The sequence below is a fragment of the Primulina eburnea genome, chromosome 4, assembly GCF_022965805.1.
Source record: "Primulina eburnea isolate SZY01 chromosome 4, ASM2296580v1, whole genome shotgun sequence".
NCBI classification, from domain to species: Eukaryota; Viridiplantae; Streptophyta; class Magnoliopsida; order Lamiales; family Gesneriaceae; genus Primulina; species Primulina eburnea.
Genome location: NC_133104.1, coordinates 407,083 through 426,886, shown reverse-complemented (window position 1 = coordinate 426,886; position 19,804 = coordinate 407,083). Strand labels below are relative to the sequence as shown.

Genomic DNA, 19,804 nt, shown 5'->3' with positions numbered 1-19,804 from the left:
TGATCATCTTTTGATTCCCCACCTTGAGTATTTCTCGATTTCGTTGGATAAGATGTTCTGTCCCCCCCAACCGATGATGCTCTAAGCCAATTTCCGAATTTGAACTCTGAGTCATCCCCTGCCTTTTCAATACAATCACGATTCACATGACCAATTAGCCCACATTTGAAGCAGAAATTAGGTAATTTCTCATAGACAAGAATAATACAGATTTCTTCCCTGGAGTTGTCTGCTTGAATCCATATACCCTGTTTCAAAGGTTTTGTAATATTCAACAATACTCGAATTCTAGCATACCTCCCCGTGCATTGTCCATCATGAGCCTCATCCACTTCGATAACCTGTCCTATTTTCGAGCCAATGTTGCGCAGAATGTCTGAATACATATAAGCTAGTGGAACATTATGACATTGAATCCAAATAGGAATTTCATCAAACACTATATCAGCAGTTTTTTGTAGACCCGTAGGAGCTTTGAACACAATTAAGTCTTTGAAGAAAGTCCAAGGCCCGTCCAACAGTGCATGACGACGGTCAATAGGTGAAGCAAAATCCAACAGAAAGATGTTCTCTCCTATAACCTCGATACGCACCTTTTTCTTGGCCTGAAGGATTCGAGGCATTTGGGTTTTAAAGGTCTCCCGATTAATTGATTTGGGGGAGAAAACCTTACCCACAAGGCAAGATTCCAAACGAAGATGGCCAATAGATTCCAGCTCGTCAGGAATTGTTATCATGTCTTCAGAGCTATTAGCAGACAATTTCAACTTGGTCACCCTTCTGGAGATTTCTTCAGCATCCATAGTAGAAAGATCCTGATAAGAAAACCCGGAAGAAACCTACCCTTGATAGGAAAACTACTCACGTCGAAGCCCTAGGAGAGAAACGACGAGAGAAATCTTGGATGCAAAACTAATATTATTCTCTCTTATTATCAAACATAAGCCCAAGGGGAATTGAAAAGACAAGAATTAACATTTGCGGCTCATATGTATTATGCATATTATATCTTAGACTTGCATAATTTCGTTCTGGGAATGTAGAGATTTCAAACTCGAACAATTATAAAATAAAAAACAAAAACCGGCCCATCTTATTACAAATTATTTTCTGAAAATCTATTTGATATTTTGGTAAATTTATATATATATTTTTTATTTTTTAATTAAAATCCCGTTTGAAAAACGTCGAACAATTTCTACGATCTTGAGAAAATCCAGTCCAGATCTGTGGGAATCGCGGTCTAGTTTGCGTGGCGAAATGTTCCTGTTGGACTGGTTTTATGGCGTGTTGGCATCCCTAGGATTGTGGCAGAAAGAGGCGAAGATCTTGTTTCTTGGCCTCGACAATGCCGGCAAAACCACCCTGCTCCATATGCTCAAGGACGAGGTATATATCTATCAAGATTTGTGAAAATTGATGATTTTGTTGCTTTATGCTTAGTAATTGGATTCGGTGATTCATTGATTGATTGATTGATGCAGAGATTAGTGCAGCATCAACCGACCCAATATCCGACATCTGAAGAGCTGAGTATTGGGAAGATAAAGTTTAAGGCTTTTGATTTGGGAGGGCATCAGATCGCCCGCAGAGTTTGGAAGGATTACTATGCCAAGGTAGGTCATATATGGATGATATGTGTGAAATTTGTTGTGTCCTGTAGTTTTGTGGTGATTGTGTAATTTCAATTTTTGTGTTTATCAAGTTTAATGAAATTTTTACTTTTAAGGAAAGCCTTTAATTTATTTTTATTGTGTATACATAAATCGATTGCTCTGGGAAGGGGGAGAACTTGAAATTTAACTTACCGATTGTGTATTTTAGGTGACTCCAATGCTCGTGCATTTGGGTCTGTCGTCCCTGCCTTAACTTTGGCTATACTCCCAGCTTTTGCTAATGTTTCCCGTGTTCTAATAAGTGATTCGGTTGTGCTAAATTGGTTGGTAATCATCTTGTGGAGTGGTATTTTTATTTCATATGTTTGATTGTTGGATATTCTTTTATTTTTAGACCCCTAGTTGTAGTGTACTGCTGGCATTTTTGGCTGAAAGATGGAAGGGGATATAGCTCCTGGAATCCGGCGTATTTATTCTCCTGTCAGTCTGTATTCCAAAAATAATATAAATGGATGTTTGAACAGTTGTTGGGTGATGTGATCCGGGTAAAATGGATGAGCAGGGTCGGGTGTTCCACCGGGTCAAATCAAGAATTTATAGTGTTGTTTAGGAAAATGAGCAAGGTAGATGGCTTCGATCGTGACCTGCAAACAATGAAAGGAACTCGTGAATGGGCGCCGGAAGGGTGTCCGGCGTGACCACTCCGATGCTTAAGTCAGCAGGGTTGTCAAGAGGGAACTTAAAGCAATATGTATGGATGCTTGAGAGAAGAAATTTCAGACCTGTAGAATGTCAACGATACCTGCTATTTGAAGAGAAGCTAGGGTTACCTTGATGCGCGTGCTCACCTACTACCTGTACCCTCGGACGTTGACGGCCTGTCGGGTCCCTTTCTATCCGATAGCTTCGTGGGTACTCCAAGAATAAGGGACGTTGACTGCATGTACAGTCCCTTTCTTCTCCATATTTTCGGGGATACGTTCAGGCGGAAGACGTTGACTTCCCGCCCAGTCGCTTTCTGCCTTACAATCTGTAAGATTCTCTGAGTAAGTTACTCGAGTATTGAGCCCTCGGCTTCAGCATGAAAGCCCGGTCCCTAGTTGCTCGGGAGGTAAGTAAATACCCGGTCATGCATGAAGCGCCCAGTCGCGTGGGTAACAATCGCCCTCCCGGTTTCTATAGGGGCTACTCAATGACATTTCCCGGGTCCTCCAGGACCCGAGCCCTTATAGGGGTATCACCACCCATCCCTAAAATAGTCGGGCTGGAGTCTCACTCGCTGTCCCGATTGGTGTGAAATAATTCACGGTGTATAATAGCATCGGAGCCTTTAAATATCCCGTAGAAGAGATGTCACGCCTGGATGATTTGTCTCCCGGACCCTAATGAATTGTTATCCAGCCCCTCTGGATGTTGCATTCGTTATAATGAGATGCACCCACAATTAATTCCTACTAGAAAACGCTCCACATCTCGAGAAATGGATAAGTCTGACACCTCGACAACTGTGCACGTCTTTCCCCCTCCCGGCACAATTTCCAAAACTTATCTCAACCGTTCAGGCATCTTGAAGATCAGCGGTCATCATTAATTTGTTCTTATTATAAATAGGGCCTTACCGATCCGTCATCATACCAGCAAAGTGTTGTTAGGAAGATACAATGGCAGGTGCTTGCAATCCCAGCGTCCCTGATCTGGCAGAAGAGTTCATGAATGCATCCTCAGAGAGGCATAAGACGGAAATAGAGGAGGAGGTCTTTCACAAAATTCTCGCCTTCTGGGAGGCACTGCAGGAGTTACATCTTCTCTACTACTGCGGTGAGGCTAATACTCCTCGGCTTCTAGCGAAATTGGAGAAGTATCGGGAGTATCTAAATATTTCCGAGTTGGGGGATCCTTTTGAAGAGGACCGCATGTACGAACTGATGCTTCGAAAAGAGAGGAACACTCTCAACGATATCACTGACGCCAAGGGCTATGAAGGAAGGGCTACACGAGAAGTGAGACGTTGGATGTTCTTGTGGAAAGCCTTCGTAGAGGAGGCATATTTCGATGTAATTCGAAGTAATTTCGTTAAATAAAATTATCATCCGAGTTTACTGTCTTTTACTATTTTATCTGATGCATATCTCACGGACTGTCTAACTCGACTGACAAGATTAACTACTAATAAGTAACGAACGGAGACGTGAGGATTTCGTACTAATAAAACAAAAAGGGCGCCCGAGCTCCGCATTTCTCGGGTTTACAACAATATGCTGGGACCTCGAATCTCCCGGTCTTAAGATAATATGCCGGGGCCTCAAACCTCCCGGACTTAGAATAATATGCCGGGGCCTCAAACCTCCCGGACTTAGAATGATATGCCGGGGCCTCAAACCTCCCGGACTTAGAATAATATGCCGGGGCCTCAAACCTCCCGGACTTAGAATAATATGCCGGGGCCTCAAACCTCCCGGACTTAGAATGATATGCCGGGGCCTCAAACCTCCCGGACTTAGAATAATATGTCGGGGCCTCGAACCTCCCGGACTTAGAATAATATGCCGGGGCCTCAAACCTCCCGGACTATTCACGTGGTATCCGGATGATATACAGCTCATCATTAAAACTCTCACCGAATGAGAACGTTCCGTATTCCCAGATGTATCAGTCGGGCGCCTTGGTAACCGTCAATGCCCCTTCACCTTCTTAGTACAATTTTCAAGGAATATCCTGACCGCCCACGTGTTTAGATTCGATGGCTTCGATTAACTTTTTCCTTTGACCCATAGAGGGGACGATTCCGCTGGCTGGGACCCTTGTATTTCCTCCACATTTAAAAACGTTCACCTATAAATAAGGGGGGATAGATGTAAAGTGACTCTCAATTCAAAATGTCGAATTCAAGCGGTTCCAGTGCCTGCAGCAGTACACATGTCCTAGTGACCCCGGAGATGCGTCCTCATGTGGAGGAACTGAAGAGGGAAATCGAGGAACATATATGGGCGAAGGTCATGGCCGTGCGGGACAAGGTTCATGACTTGGATTATACTTATCGCAATCGCTTGGCCACTACTCGAGCGCAAAGAGCCAGAGCGAGGAAGTATATCCGAGAATTTGTAGTAGACCGGGTGACCGATCTATTTGACGATGAAGTTCTGCTGCACATGATGCTGTGGAAAGAGTGGCATGCCCTGGACAAGATAATGAAGAATGAATTCTTCATTGACCTCCGCATTCACGAATTAACTAATTGGATAACGGAGTGGCAGGATTCTGTATCTAACATAATGGATCCCATAACTTTTCGCCGCTATTTTATGTAATGGAAATTTTATCGACTTCTATCGCTTTACTCTTCTGCAAATAAATCTTGTGCGAATTTATGCGGACCGAATCAATAGACTTACAGTTATTTGCAATAACCTGATCCCCCCGAACTTAAAATATAATCCCGGGCTATCGAACCTTTTGACTATAACAAGATGCCGGGGTCTCGGATTATTCGGACTTAGAAATCTCCGTCCTGGGTCTCTAGGTTCCCGAGCTATGAAACGAACTTGCCGAGTTCTCCTAAACCTCCCGGCCTATCCACACGTTACTACAACGACACGTGTTCATCTATCCCGACGGCTAGTAATGTTTCGTATTCCGAGGAGATAAAACATCATGACATCTCGATCTGTGTAACTGTCTTTTCGTTCTGCCCGTCGCAACTTTCGAGGCGCATCGAAACCGCACACGCGTTCACTCAATCGACGGTTCCGATCATTCCCCATCTCCTATATATAGCGACCCTAGGTTTTCCCAAAAATCACTTTCAAATCAGCATTCTCGGCGAAGCCCTTGCAAATTCTCTTCTCGCAGTTCCGGCATTCAAAGTTTCCTTGCTCCGACGATCTTCCACCGCATTTGTAAGTTTTTTCTTTCCCTTATGTCTAATTCTACTTCTTCTACTTCCGGGGCCAATGCTCGAGGTTCGTCAGGGTATGAATCCGCAGCCCTTCGTTCTGATTCGTCTCCTTCTCCTACTTCTCGTCGCCCTTCTACCCAGACTGTCCAAAAACCTATAATCTTAAAACCCCAATCTTCCTCGAGACCTTCTAAACCTTCTTCTTCGGGCATATCCCGGATCCCAAAAAAGGATAAGGGTAAGGGTAAAGCCCGGGCTTCCGACCACCCTTTAACCGAGGCCCCCGAGATTCCATGGTTCTCTTCTCTGTAAAGCTCCCTGCGACCCGGAGCAGAAAAAGAACTTCGAACCCTAGGGGTCATTCCTTCTTCTTATCCTATTCTTATACCCGGACCTTCTGACCGGGCGGATCAACCCCCCTCGGGTTATATTACTTTTTTTCGAGACCAACTCCGCAACGGTCTTCGATTTCCCATTGCTCCGTTCTACGTCGAGGTTGCCAAATTTTTTGGTGTACCTATCAATCAATTTCATCCCAACTCTTTCCGGATCATGGCTTCGGTTTTTGTTCTCTTCCGTACGCATGATCTGGTAATAAATTCCAAAGTTCTGCATTATTTCTTTATTTGTAGATTAGGAGATAACGCCTTTTCCCTTTCTGCTCGGCTTAATGCCCGCTTTCTTGATGACATCCCTTCCTCTCAAAAGGGGTGGAAAGGAAGATATTTTTTCATTCGTCTCCCGGGTTCTCTTGATTGTTCAACCGAGTTCCTCCCTTCTCTTCCTCAACAGCCAGAACTTCCTCAGGCGTACAAATCTGAAGAATTTTACATCCGAAGCCTCGCCCTGGTAGAGGGTAGAAAGTTTTCTTCCTCCGTCCTTATTGCCTAAGAACAACTGGTTGCTTATCATTTAAGTGCCCGGGTTGAGGACCCGATTGACCAAGTGATTGATGAAGTTGCTGGCTCGGGCCATCAACCTGGTAACTTTCCTTTACATGTTGTGCGATTGCTCCCTGACTTTGTATTTGCATTTGGATTTTACCCTTGCCTGCTCCTTATGCAGATTTAATGGAAGAGGCTTTTGCCAAAAGATGGGCAGCCGAGAAGGCGGCCAAGGAGAAGAAAAAGGCAGCCCGAAAGGCCGCTGCTGAAAAGAGAGCGGAGGATGTGGCTGCCCGGGCGAAGGAGACGGCCCGGGTGCAATTTGAACTTAAGAGAACGGCGCCTGAATCCAGGGAAGATGATGAGGACCTCCTCCCCCTTAGCCAAAGGCCAAGAAGAGTTACGACCATCCCGGTGGTGACTCTCAGCGAGGATGATCAAGCGGGAGGCCAGGCTTCCTTTCAAGCGATTCAGTCAGACACGCCTCCCCTTATGCGCGATGACCAGGCACCCCTCCAAGAACCTTCACAGGAACCTCTCCAAGGGCCTCTCCCAGAATCCTTCCAGGGGCCTCTCCCAGAATTTTTCCAGGGGCCCTTCCTCCCTTCGCAGCCCAGCGGGTCTGTCTTCTCCACCGAGGGAGCCTCCCGGTTGGGGCAGACTTCCTCAAGCGAATGCTCCTTCCTACTGACCAGGCCTTCCTGAAGAGCATGCCGCCAACCCCTCGATGCCTGGGTGGCTTGAACAAACTTCTGGCTGTAAGCTTCTTTCTTCCCCTATCTTCTCTCCCCCCTTTTTTTTTTTTTTTTTTTTATATGACCTTGCCAACCCTGCCTTCTCTCTGAAAAATAGGGTGCACATATGTTAATGTCAGCCTATGAAGAGGTGTCCTCCTTAGCCAACCACCAGGCTCCCCAACTCCGGGTCTTCCAAGAGACGAACGAGCTTATTCAAGCGGAGCTTGCTCAATTGAAGGGATTCCATTCGGAGACAGTGGCAACCTTTCAAGGCTCTGTGGAGTCTGCTCAGGCGGAGCTGGCCAAAGCCAGGGAGGAATTAAATGAAAGTCATATCAGGGAGGAAACTCTTCAAAGGCATCAATCGATTCTTGATCGCAAGAACGCCTCCCTGATAGATGTCATAGAAGAACAAATGTCCCGGGCTGAAAGAGCCGAGAAGGCTCTAGCCGAGTCTGAGCGCCAAAAAGAGCAACTGCGGACTTCCTTCCTGGAATCCTCAGAATTCAAGGCGGCCGTTGAGGATCGAGCTTATCCTTTCTTTAAGACTGGCTTCAAAAAATGCCTTCAACAATTCCAGGAAGCCGAGCTTATCCCCAAGGATAGAGCCAACTTTCCAGACTTCGGGCTAGCCATTGCATCTCTTGCAGGAGCCGGGGTGGGAGGCAACGAGGGTACATCCGAAGAGGAGGACGGAGAGGAACCGGTAGAGGAGGAGAAACAGGAGGAGTCCGTAGAGGGGGAGGAAGAAGAAAAACCTGGAGAGGGAGAAGCAGGGCAAATAGAGAAGCCGACAGAGGAGGCGAAAGAGCCAGAAAACAGCCCTCTGCTGATATAGAATAGGCTTGTCCTCTTTTCATTTTTAAGTTCACTCCCTGCCTTCGGGCTTTGTAGTAATGGAATATTTTCTTTCCTTTTATCCTTCTTCGCAATATTTACAAAAATTCAGTACTCGTTCCTTATATGATCAGGACATTCTCGTTCTAACAAATCTAACAATTTTCCAAGTGTTGAGAACTAACTAAGATACCAAATCATGTGAACGGGTATTAGCCTTCCGCACTTTAAATGGATATCTGTGATGTGAATGCCTGGAACGAACGGACACTTAACAGGATGTAGTGCTCTGGGTTTATGAGGAGCCAAGGTGCGGAACTTTAAGCCGGGGAACAGGTCCCGGGGCTTTGGAATGGTCGAGGTACGGAGCTCCGAGCCAGGGAGTAGAACCCTGGGCTTATGTAGAACTAAGGTACGGAACCTTAGACCGGGGAACAGGTCCCGGGATTTTGGAATGGTCGAGGTACGGAGCCCCGAGCCAGGGAGTAGAACCCTGGGCTTATGTAGAACTAAGGTACGGAACCTTAGGCCGGGGAACAGGTCCCGGGACTTTGGAATGGTCGAGGTACGGAGCCCCGAGCCAGGGAGTAGAACCCTGGGCTTATGTAGAACTAAGGTACGGAACCTTAGGCCGGGGAACAGGTCCCGGGACTTTGGAATGGTCGAGGTACGGAGCCCCGAGCCAGGGAGTAGAACCCTGGGCTTATGTAGAACTAAGGTACGGAACCTTAGGCCGGGGAACAGGTCCCGGGACTTTGGAATGGTCGAGGTACGGAGCCCCGAGCCAGGGAGTAGAACCCTGGGCTTATGTAGAACTAAGGTACGGAACCTTAGGCCGGGGAACAGGTCCCGGGACTTTGGAATGGTCGAGGTACGGAGCCCCGAGCCAGGGAGTAGAACCCTGGACTTATGTAGAACTAAGGTACGGAACCTTAGGCCGGGGAACAGGTCCCGGGACTTTGGAATGGTCGAGGTACGGAGCCCCGAGCCAGGGAGTAGAACCCTGGGCTTATGTAGAACTAAGGTACGGAACCTTAGGCCGGGGAACAGGTCCCGGGACTTTGGAATGGTCGAGGTACGGAGCCCCGAGCCAGGGAGTAGAACCCTGGGCTTATGTCTCCTCAGTTTTACACAATATCACTTATAGTAGGCAAAAGAATGAGGAAAACGATCCTTTATTATTTCTTCAAAGTGAAAATTACAGCTGTTCATTGGCTAAGCGTAATATTTCTTCAAATGAAGTACATTCCAAGGTCTCTTAAGAAGTTTACCCTGAGCATATTCTAGGTAAAAGGATCCTGAACTGACTCTCTTAATGATTTTGTAAGGCCCCTCCCATCGAGCTTCGAGCTTGCCCACGTCCCCAGCTGGATTAACCTTCTTCATCACCAAGTCCCCTATCTGCAAGTCTCGAACTCGGACCTTTTTGTTGTAGGATTTCATGACCCGGTTTCGATATGCCTCCATCCGGATCATGGCTTGGTCCCTCTTTTCTTCTAATAGATCCAGTTCCAATGCACGGCTACCCTCATTGTTGCTCGGGTAAGATTCTACCCGGGCAGATGTTTGACCGATCTCAACAGGAAGGATGGCCTCAGATCCATACACCAAGCTGAATGGAGTTTCTTGGGTAGGTGTCCGAGGAGTAGTCCTGTATGCCCATAGTACGCTGGGTAATTCTTCTACCCAGTCCTTCCCTTTGCTTTGCAGTCTGGTCTTTAAAGCCTGCACAATGATTCTGTTTACAACTTTTGTCTGCCCATTGGCCTGAGGGTACGCAACGGAAGTGAAGGACTGGGTGATCTTCATTTCCTGGCACCAAGACGTTATTTCTTTTCCTTGAAACTGTCTCCCATTATCCGAAATCAATCGCCGGGGTATGCCGAAGCGACATACTATATTCTTCCATAAGAATTTCAAAACCTCTTGCTCGGTGATTTTAGCCAAGGGCTCGGCTTCCACCCATTTGGAGAAGTAATCCACAGCCACCAACAGGAATTTTTTCTGGGCCCGAGCAACTGGCAATGGGCCGACTATATCCATACCCCACTGATCAAAAGGACAAGACGCCCAAATAGGCTTCATAGGAGTGGCTGGGCTGTGCTGAAAGTTGGAATGATGTTGACAGCTTTCACAAGTCCGGACCACTCGAGCTGAATCATGGTGAAGAGTCGGCCACCAGAACCCGGCTAGCATCGCTTTCCGAGCTAAAGATGTCCCCCCCAAATGCTCACCACAGCATCCTTCATGAATCTCTTGAAGAACATAAATCTCTTCCTTCCCGCTCAAACACTTCAACAATGGTCCCTGGAATGATCTCCTGTATAAGATATTATTTAAGAGAACAAACCTGGGGGCTTGTCTTTTTATTTTCTGTGCTCGAGCTCTCTCCTCGGGCAATTCATTGTCCCGAATGAATTTGATCAGAGGGGTCATCCAAGAATCCTCGGGTATCGTCAACATTTCTTCTTCTTCAATAGTTAAAACTGCTCGGGAAACAAATAAAACCTCCCGGGTGCTGTCTTCCGACAAAGAAGCAGCCATTTTTGCTAGGGCATCAGCCTCTCCATTTTCTTCTCGGGGTATCTGTTCGATGCTCCAATCCACAAACACTACTGCCTGGGCTTTGATGAGATGCAAATATTTGAGCATTTTGTCGTCCTTGACCTCATACGTGCCCTTGATCTGCTGAGTAATCAACTGTGAATCGGAATACAATATAATCCTAGCCGCACCAATTTCTCGGGCAGCCCGGACGCCGGCTAGAACAGCCTCATATTCTGCTTCATTATTTGTTACCCTGGAACCAATTTTGACTGCCAATTTAATCTTCTCTCCCGATGGGGAGATTATCACGACTCCTACTCCACATCCAACCAGGCAAGAAGCCCCGTCTACAAACACCCTCCATCTTTCTTCCTCAGCAGGTTGAATCATCTCAGATAGGAAATCGGATAAAGCCTGCGCTTTTATGGCCAACCGGGGCTTATACTCAATATCGTATTCCCCCAATTCCACATTCCATTTGATCATCCGCCCGGATACTTCAGAATGTGTCATAATTCTTCCAAGCGGGCTGTTAGTAAGAACGATAATAGGATGCGATAGAAAATAAGGCCGCAATTTCCGGGCAGTCACAACTAAAGCCAAGGCCATCTTCTCCACTTCACTATACCGCAGCTCGGGACCTCTTAGGGCGTGACTGACATAATAGACAGGCTTTTGATCCGAGCCTTCTTCCTTTATTAGGACAGAGCTGACAGCATATTCAGTAGTGGATAAATAGACAAACAATTTATCCCCGGGCTCAGGCTTTACCAGAACTGGAAGCTCAGCTAGATGCTTTTTAAGATCTTGGAAAGCCTGCTCGCACTTGTCATCCCATCCGAATTTTTGGGCTTTTCTGAGAACCTGAAAAAAAGGATAACTTCTGTGGGCTGAGCGAGATATAAACCGAGATAGGGAGGCAATCCTCCCGGTCAGCTTCTGCACTTCTTTGACAGATCGGGTAGAAGGCATACATAAGACGGACTTCACTTTTTCTTGGTTGACCTCGATCCCCCGCTCTGTCCTATAAAGCCCAAGAACTTACCACTCTTTGACTCCGAAAATACATTTAGCGGGATTGAGCTTGATCCCATAAGATGTCAGAGTGGTAAAGGTTTCTTCCAAATCATCGATAAAATTCATCACCTCTTTTGACTTTCCCAAAATAACGTCCACATAAACCTCCAGATTCCTTCCCAGCTGCTTCTCAAAGACTTTATCCATTAAACGCTGATATGTGGCCCCTGCATTTTTCAACCCGAAAGGCATCACAACATAACAAAATGTACCTCCCGAGGTGATGAAACTGGCCTTATCTTGATCATTTTTTGCTAAGGGGATTTGATGATATCCCTGATAGGCGTCCATGAAACTGAGCAGCTCGAAGCCCGAGGTGGAATCCACCAACTGGTCAATCCGGGGCAATGGGTAATGATCCTTGGGATAAGCCTTATTGAGGTCCCGAAAATCAACACACATCCTCTATTTCCCGGCAGCTTTGGGTACCAGCACCACATTCGAGAGCCATGTAGGAAATTGTACCTCCCGGATGTGGCCGGCTTGCAGCAACTCTTTCACCTGCTCCTCAATAACTTTGTCTTTCTCGGGACCAAAGTGTCTCTTCTTCTGTTTGATCGGGTGAGCTCCTGGGAGAATGTTTAATTGATGCTCAGATATCAGGGGTGAAATCCCTGTTAGTTCCTGCTGGGACCAGGCAAACACATGAATATTAGTCTTTAAACAGTTAAGTAAACTGACCCGGGTGGATATATCGAGGTCTCGGGCCACCCGCATCTGTCGGCCTGGTCCTATCTCCACAGCTTCCTGTTCTTCCTCTGCCACAAAGTGGACTTCTCCTTTCTCCACTCCACCCTTCCAAACTTCCTCCACCCTGGGTTTCTTCCCCTCCTTTTTTGATTTGCCCTGATCTGCCCGGATACCTTCCACATAACATTTTCGGGAAGAGGGTTGACTCCACGAACTTCTCCCACCTGGTTCCTCACTGGAAATTTGATCTTTTGATGATAAGTAGATGCTACTGCCCTCAACTCATTCATGGCCGGCCTCCCCAGAATGATATTGTAAGATGATGGGGAGTCCACCACTGTGAAGGTGGTCATGACCGTTTTCTTGATGTCCCGGGAGCCTAGAGTGAGTGGCAGAACAATTTCTCCCTCCGGATAAACTGCATGTCCCGCAAAACCAAAAAGGGCAGTCTCCACAGCTTCCAACTTAAACCCTTGCAAATCCATCTGTACTAAGGCATCTTTGAAAATCACATTGACTGAACTGTCGGAATCCACGAAGACTCTCAGGATGTCGTAATTGGCCACCCGGGCTTGGATAACCAAAGCGTCATTGTGGGGCATGTTTATTCCCTTCAGGTCCTCCGGGTCAAAACTGATCACGGCCTCGTTCCTCCTATATCCCTCCACCTCCAGACACTCCCGCCTACTTCTTGATTTCCTGGCCCGATTTGAATCTCCATCGGTGGATCCTCCCGATATCATCTTAATCACTCCAGCAACAGGGGACGAAGGGCTCCTCTTCTCAGGTTCTGGCTCCCTCCTCCTACCCATATGGTTTCCCGGGTTGTTTCTTGAGTCTACTCGAGCATGAGATACTGGCGGCCGGGGGGTCCAAGGTGGACCTCTCGACCTTTTGGTGTACTGGTCATACCCCTGGTTGGTGGGTGGGACATAACTTCTTTTCAAAGCCTTACAATTCTCGGTGTTATGCTGACACACACCATGCCTGGTGCAAAATCCACTTTTCCCGGGTTGGGACAGCTGATGACTGGGAATCGGATCCCTACTGCATTCCTGCACTTCTCTTTCTCGGATAATTTTCAAAGGCACATGCGGGGAAAAGTGCCCTGGATTACCCCGCCGTGGTCCCCTCTCCTCGGGCTTAGGTGCCCGGTCCCCTCTTTCCTTCTTGATGGCTTCCCTCTTTTGTTTCTAGGCTTCTTCCATATTGATATACTTCTCTGCCCTAGACAGCAAATCCTCAAAATCTTCAGGCACTTTTTTCGTTAATGACTTGAAGAACTCACTCTCTTTTAGGCCTTGAGTGAAGGCAGTAGTTTTTGTCTCTGCAGCACAAGTTGGCACATCCAAGGCCACTTTGTTAAACCTCTTGATATACATCCTCAAACTTTCCTCCGGTCCCTGTCTCACTTCGAACAAACTGAAAGCAGTTTTCTTATACTTCTTACTGCTGCTGAAATGGTGTAAGAAGGCTTTCTGAAAATCCTCAAATGATTTAATACTCAATGGAGCCAATCCATCAAACCATCTCTGAGCTGAGTCCACCAGCGTGGTTAAAAACACTTTACACTTGATCCTATCAGTGTAACAGTGCAGCATAGCCATATTCTCGAACCTGGCCAGGTGTTCTTCCGGGTCCTCGTTTCCATCATACGCCATTACTTTAGCAGATTTAAAGTTTCCAGGAAGAGGTTCCCGGACGATAGCCTCAGCAAACGGGCGTCCTTTGACAGACGTCCGAGAAGAACCACGATTTTCCAGCTGTCCTTCCAGGACTTTCATTTTCTGTTTTAACTCCAGCATTTCCTCGACCATCGTTGGTGACTTAGAACCAGCAGAGGATTCCTCCACTTCTCCCCTTTTCTCCTCCTCCCTCAATTCTTGCTGCTGCTCCTGCTCTTTTTCTGGTTCTTTCTCGAGTGGTATATCATGGTGGGAAGCTTCCCGCCTGGCCATAGCTCTCTCTATGGCTTCGTTAATGCGTCTATCAAACTCCGCTGGAGTCATAGTGATAAGATCGGGAGGGGCGTCCTCTTGTCTTGAATGATTCGCGTCAACTCCTTGGACCCGGGAAGTGTTCTGGTTAGTTTTCCTCGTGTGAGCCATATCAACGCCTTAGTTTCAATTTCCCACAGACGGCGCCAATGATGTGATCCGGGTAAAATGGATGAGCAGGGTCGGGTGCTCCACCGGGTCAAATCAAGAATTTATAGTGTTGTTTAGGAAAATGAGCAAGGTAGATGGCTTCGATCGTGACCTGCAAACAATGAAAGGAACTCGTGAATGGGCGCCGGAAGGGTGTCCGGCGTGACCACTCCGATGCTTAAGTCAGCAGGGTTGTCGAGAGGGAACTTAAAGCAATATGTATGGATGCTTGAGAGTGAAGAAATTTCAGACCTGTAGAATGTCAACGATACCTGCTATTTGAAGAGAAGCTAGGGTTACCTTGATGCGCGTGCTCACCTACTACCTGTACCCTCGGACGTTGACGGCCTGTCGGGTCCTTTTCTATCCGATAGCTTCGTGGGTACTCCAAGAATAAGGGACGTTGACTGCATGTCCAGTCCCTTTCTTCTCCATATTTTCGGGGATACGTTCAGGCGGAAGACGTTGACTTCCCGCCCAGTCGCTTTCTGCCTTACAATCTGTAAGATTCTCTAAGTAAGTTACTCGAGTATTGAGCCCTCGGCTTCAGCATGAAAGCCCGGTCCCTAGTTGCTCGGGAGGTAAGTAAATACCCGGTCATGCATGAAGCGCCCAGTCGCGTGGGTAACAATCGCCCTCCCGGTTTCTATAGGGGCTACTCAATGACATTTCCCGGGTCCTCCAGGACCCGAGCCCTTATAGGGGTATCATTGGGGTTGGCTGCAATTTTGATTTTCTTGTTTGGCTGCATCAGTGTAATATTTGTCATATTATCTATGTACAGTGACATGTTTTTGTTGACTCAGCTAGTGGCACATCCAAATACTTATTAACCCGTATGACCGTATGGTTTTGGATTAGCCAACTCTTGCATCCATCCGGTTTTTTTTCCTGAGTTATGATCCAGCATTTGCCTGTATGTATACGAGCGTGTTTCAAGAAATGTGTCTATTGGGTTGCTGATGTATGAATGTCAATGAGATAGAAACCTGAGGTCCCCTAATATTGCTGCTTTTGGTTTGGCTCCGACCTTTTGCTATCATTTCAAGTTTCTATAAATTTCCCCACGTCTGTCACCGGGAGCATCTTGAAATATTGAAATTCTTTCCTTGATTATTTTACAGGTTGATGCTGTAGTGTATCTGGTGGATGCCTATGACAAGGAACGGTTTGCAGAATCCAAAAAGGAATTAGACGCTCTTCTTTCTGACGAGTCCCTTGCCAGTGTCCCATTTCTCATTTTGGGGAACAAGATCGACATACCATATGCTGCCTCGGAAGATGAGCTGCGATATCACCTCGGCCTCACTGGCATAACCACAGGAAAAGGGAAGGTAAATCTTGCTGATTCTAACGCACGGCCATTGGAAGTTTTCATGTGCAGTATTGTGCGCAAAATGGGGTATGGTGACGGCTTCAAGTGGGTGTCTCAATACATAAAATAAGATGGTTATCCATAGGATGCTTATGATTGTTGTTTGAAGAACGAAAAAGATATGGTGACAAGATGACAAGAATCATTCATTTATGTTGTGTCGTTGATAAAACCTTGTATGCTTCGTGGTTTGGGTTTGTAATGTGAAGTGAAAATTTGGTCGGTCTGCTGAAGTAATTTAGCTGGACCGAGCCAAATTTATGAAGAGCCCTGGAAGTGACCACGTAATGTTTGTTTTCTTTTTCCTGAAAACATTTCTCATTTTCAATATGATTTTTGAAAATCTTAATTTTCCAGCAAAGTGGCATAGGAAGGATAAACGACGAATCTCTCTACCAGATTGTTTGCGGAAAGACGATGCCAACATCTTGATGGCTTAATCCAGTATAGTATACCCCTCGCTCATCTAACATGGTAGCACATACTGTAGCCTAGGCACGTTCTTAGTGTTAAGCAAGATTGTGTTTGGCCGTAATGATGTATTTGTTGACACTTAATATATTATTCTTATTATAAAAAAATAATAAAATATGCGGAAACGATACAAATGTTATTAGAAATTAACATTACACGTGCGTCTTTCTTCCATCGAACAGCATTCTACTTTGTTTTTGATTTTTACGTTGGCTTTCTTTCTTTTTAATGTATTTATTGTCAAGTTTTCATTTTCCAATTAACCGTTATTCTATTTACAAGTTTTAACTTTCGATAACTTGGGAATTTAACAATCCATCTATTCAATTTGTAAATTCAGTTTCACATTCAAGCATTCTAATGTATGTCAATCCCTTCATTGTGTTCGGTGTCAGGATTTGTTTTTTCTTTTGCTCAAGTTTAGTTTTTATTGATTTTTTTGATGATTTGGGATCGATTTTAACAATCCATCCGTTCACTTTGTAATTTCACTTTCCCAATTCCTGATTTTAATACATTCTATATGTTTATTGTTCAATGCCAACTAATAAGTTCCGTTACCTGATGGATCTGTTTGTGTTTTGAATTGATTATAATACTGTTTTTGTCTAATATGCTTGCTGTTAAATGGAATTGATTTTCTGTTTTTGTGTCGTTGGGGTCTGTAACTTGAATCTAGTCTAGGTTAAATATATAACTGTCCGAATCCTGTGTTTATTTGTCAGGAAAATATGATTTTCATGTTAAATATATAACTTCCCAGACTACGACTAGACTGCCGACTAACACATTTTCGGTGTGGTCAGCCGGCACCTAACCGCCTAGACGGTCGCCTGGGCCGAAATTTAGAACATTGCAAATATCATATATGTATGGCATGATTTGTCTTTATCGAAAACCTGCCAAGCGTTTTCTTTCTGCTTTAATGTGGAAATTAGACAGATAGACAACACATTTTGTCATTTGATTTTTTCCGACTAATTGATTGTAAGGCTCCGTTTGGTTTGAGGGATAAAGTAGGTTTATATTATTTAACCTACTTTATCCCTCGTTTGGTACGCGTGATTATTTAACCCACCTTATCCCTCTTATGAATGATTAGGTTATATTAGATATGTTAAAATAATATCTCCTCACCTCCTAGGATTATTTATCCCTCTTAATCCATCATATTTTTCCAATTTTACCCTTCTCCTAAATTCAAACTCACCGCAACGACCGCCGCCGCCCGCCGCCCGCCGAGCAACGGCCGACCGCCGGCGCCGGCCGACCATTTCCGGCCGGTTGTTTCCGGCCGCAGCCCCCCGCCGGCCGTTTCCGGCGGACCATTTCCGGCCGGCCGTCGCCGCTGCCGCGAAGAGGAAGGGCAATTTCGTCTTTTCATCAAAAAATTCAAAATTATCCTACACTTAAAAATCTTACCAAACATAATATTATTTTACCCCATATTAATCCATCCTACCACAATCATTTTCTTTATCATTTACATACTAATCATTAGTTTATCCTATCTTTCCAACCAAACGTAGCTTAAGATGTTTATGGGACAGCCACAGTGTGACAACTCCTCCCCAATATGATGATCTGAATTCTGACGTACAATTTCATGATTTTGTGCAACAATACCATTGGGATATCATTCAGACCCAGGATTTGTTTTCTTTGTGGTCCTTATTCTTAGTTAGTGTTAATAATGACCTGAATTTACGCAGATTTTGGAACGACCCAACTTTGGAAATAGTGGGAATAAGTTGAAAATGCTTGATGAATAGAATATATGTGTGTGTGGATTATTCACCGTTACGTTGTTTGGATTGTGGAAGAAAAAGAAAGATGCTTTCTCACAGTTCACGTGCAACCCATAAATCAATTTTCTGTCAATCCGGAAGGAATCAAATACACACGCGCAGTACACGGTAAATATATATTTAACCAAGAAGAGTAAATTTAGAAACTTCTGAACAGGACAACGTAGAATCAAATGCATGCTGAACATTACACGTAAAATTTGAACATAGCTAGAATAGAAAGATGCAATGCTTTTTCTGACACCAGCCTAATTTTATAACTTCATAATTACAGAAAGCATCTTGTATTTTCTTGCTGCTAAAGAAATGGTCGTTCTCATGCTGGCATCACTTCTTTATTCGTCATAAAGAAGACGATACCACATGTTTTTTTCCATCCTTGTTAAGATTAATCGAATATTGTTATGCAAGTACATAATTGACATACTCTCGTTACATAAATCTCTCATGTCAGTCTCAAAAGACTTTCTTTCCATGGGCTGTGGTAGTGCTACTGCTTTGGTTCGGGTATCCAAGTTCTTGATTTTCGGTGGCACATTACACTAATACATACAAAGCGAGGTGCAAATTCTAAAAACATTTAAGACCCACCCTAAAGAATCATTCACCTAGCTCCCCTTCAAATTCATGATGACTGTTACTCAAGATTTCTGCTTCTCATCTTCTGCCATGCCGAAATTATCAACCTGGTATATTACTGCTCTTTCTTCAACCACAGGCCATGTCTTCATTTGCACGGATTGTAGGAGCGCAGCCTTTCTTAAATCAGCCAGATGGCAGATGTCACCGCACGATGATGGGAATCGACACTCTGCACTCTGCATATGTACCTCGATGACGAGTTTGATGTGACTTGGTAAAAGTTTATGGGACTAGTTGGGACACTCTCTGCCTGCGGAGAACTGATCTCATTCTGACATAGGTGAATAATCTGTAAAAACTTCATCCCTGGAAAATAATAAAGACCTTTTTTTAATGGAAATCACTTGAGAGTCATGAACAGATTTCCTGATAATGATACAACCATATGAATGTCCATCATCCACTATGATCTAGCAAAAACTAATGATAATTTCATCATTAAAATAGAGAGATTTTGATGGAACACATTGGAATGTTCCAAACCGAGTTTAACAATTTTCCCTAAATGCAAAATTTGCGGGTAGGCTACAACAAGTTTATAAGATAATTGTCTCTGATCGAATAACATGTTGTCTACAAGATTATACTTAGCTATGGTCTGTATGGCAAGAGTCGATCTTCCGGGCTGTGGAGAAACCATTGGCTTCTTAAAAGAAGAGTTTCCGAGTGTAGGGCTTTACACCTGGAACAGGGGATTCAAGTACCTCTACCACAAGTGTTAAGTCGGGATCATTTTTTAAATGAATCGGTCCAAGCAAAAATTGAAGCTCCGGATCTTTATTTCAAGCCTTCAAGTCAATTATTCACATTGGGGATCGAAGAAGGAGAGATCGACCTTAGACTTCAACTCGACAAGGAAAAATCTAAGGTTGGTACAAAAAATTTTATAGTTTTTCCATTTCAGATATATCAACAGAACTCTGAGAAATTGTAAATAAGAATATGTATCGACCCAGCCACAATCCGAGTTGATATAACAAGAAATATCCTAGAAAATAGATGAAACCAAATTCTTGTCCCAATGATGTAAGGCCCGAGAATTGGATTACCGTAATCTGAGATTAATCTGGGATGA

The 19,804-nt window shown here is 44.9% G+C and overlaps 1 protein-coding gene across 1 annotated transcript; it reads left to right on the top strand.

The window, feature by feature from the left end:
- The first annotated feature begins 1,144 nt into the window (after window positions 1–1,144).
- LOC140830391 (small COPII coat GTPase SAR1A-like) lies at window positions 1,145–16,154 on the top strand. Its single transcript, XM_073193664.1, has 3 exons — window positions 1,145–1,389; window positions 1,485–1,616; window positions 15,555–16,154. The coding sequence occupies exons 1-3, from the start codon at window positions 1,261–1,263 to the stop codon at window positions 15,873–15,875; spliced, it is 582 nt and encodes a 193-aa protein (XP_073049765.1). The 5' UTR covers window positions 1,145–1,260; the 3' UTR covers window positions 15,876–16,154.
- Window positions 16,155–19,804: the final 3,650 nt, after the last annotated feature.

Coding starts and splice junctions, on each gene's coding strand:
- LOC140830391 (XM_073193664.1), top strand. CDS start 1,261: ATGTTCCTGTTGGACTGGTTTTATGGCGTGTTGGCATCCCTAGGATTG. Junction 1,390..1,484: donor TCCATATGCTCAAGGACGAG/GTATATATCTAT, acceptor TGATTGATGCAG/AGATTAGTGCAGCATCAACC. Junction 1,617..15,554: donor GGAAGGATTACTATGCCAAG/GTAGGTCATATA, acceptor ATTATTTTACAG/GTTGATGCTGTAGTGTATCT.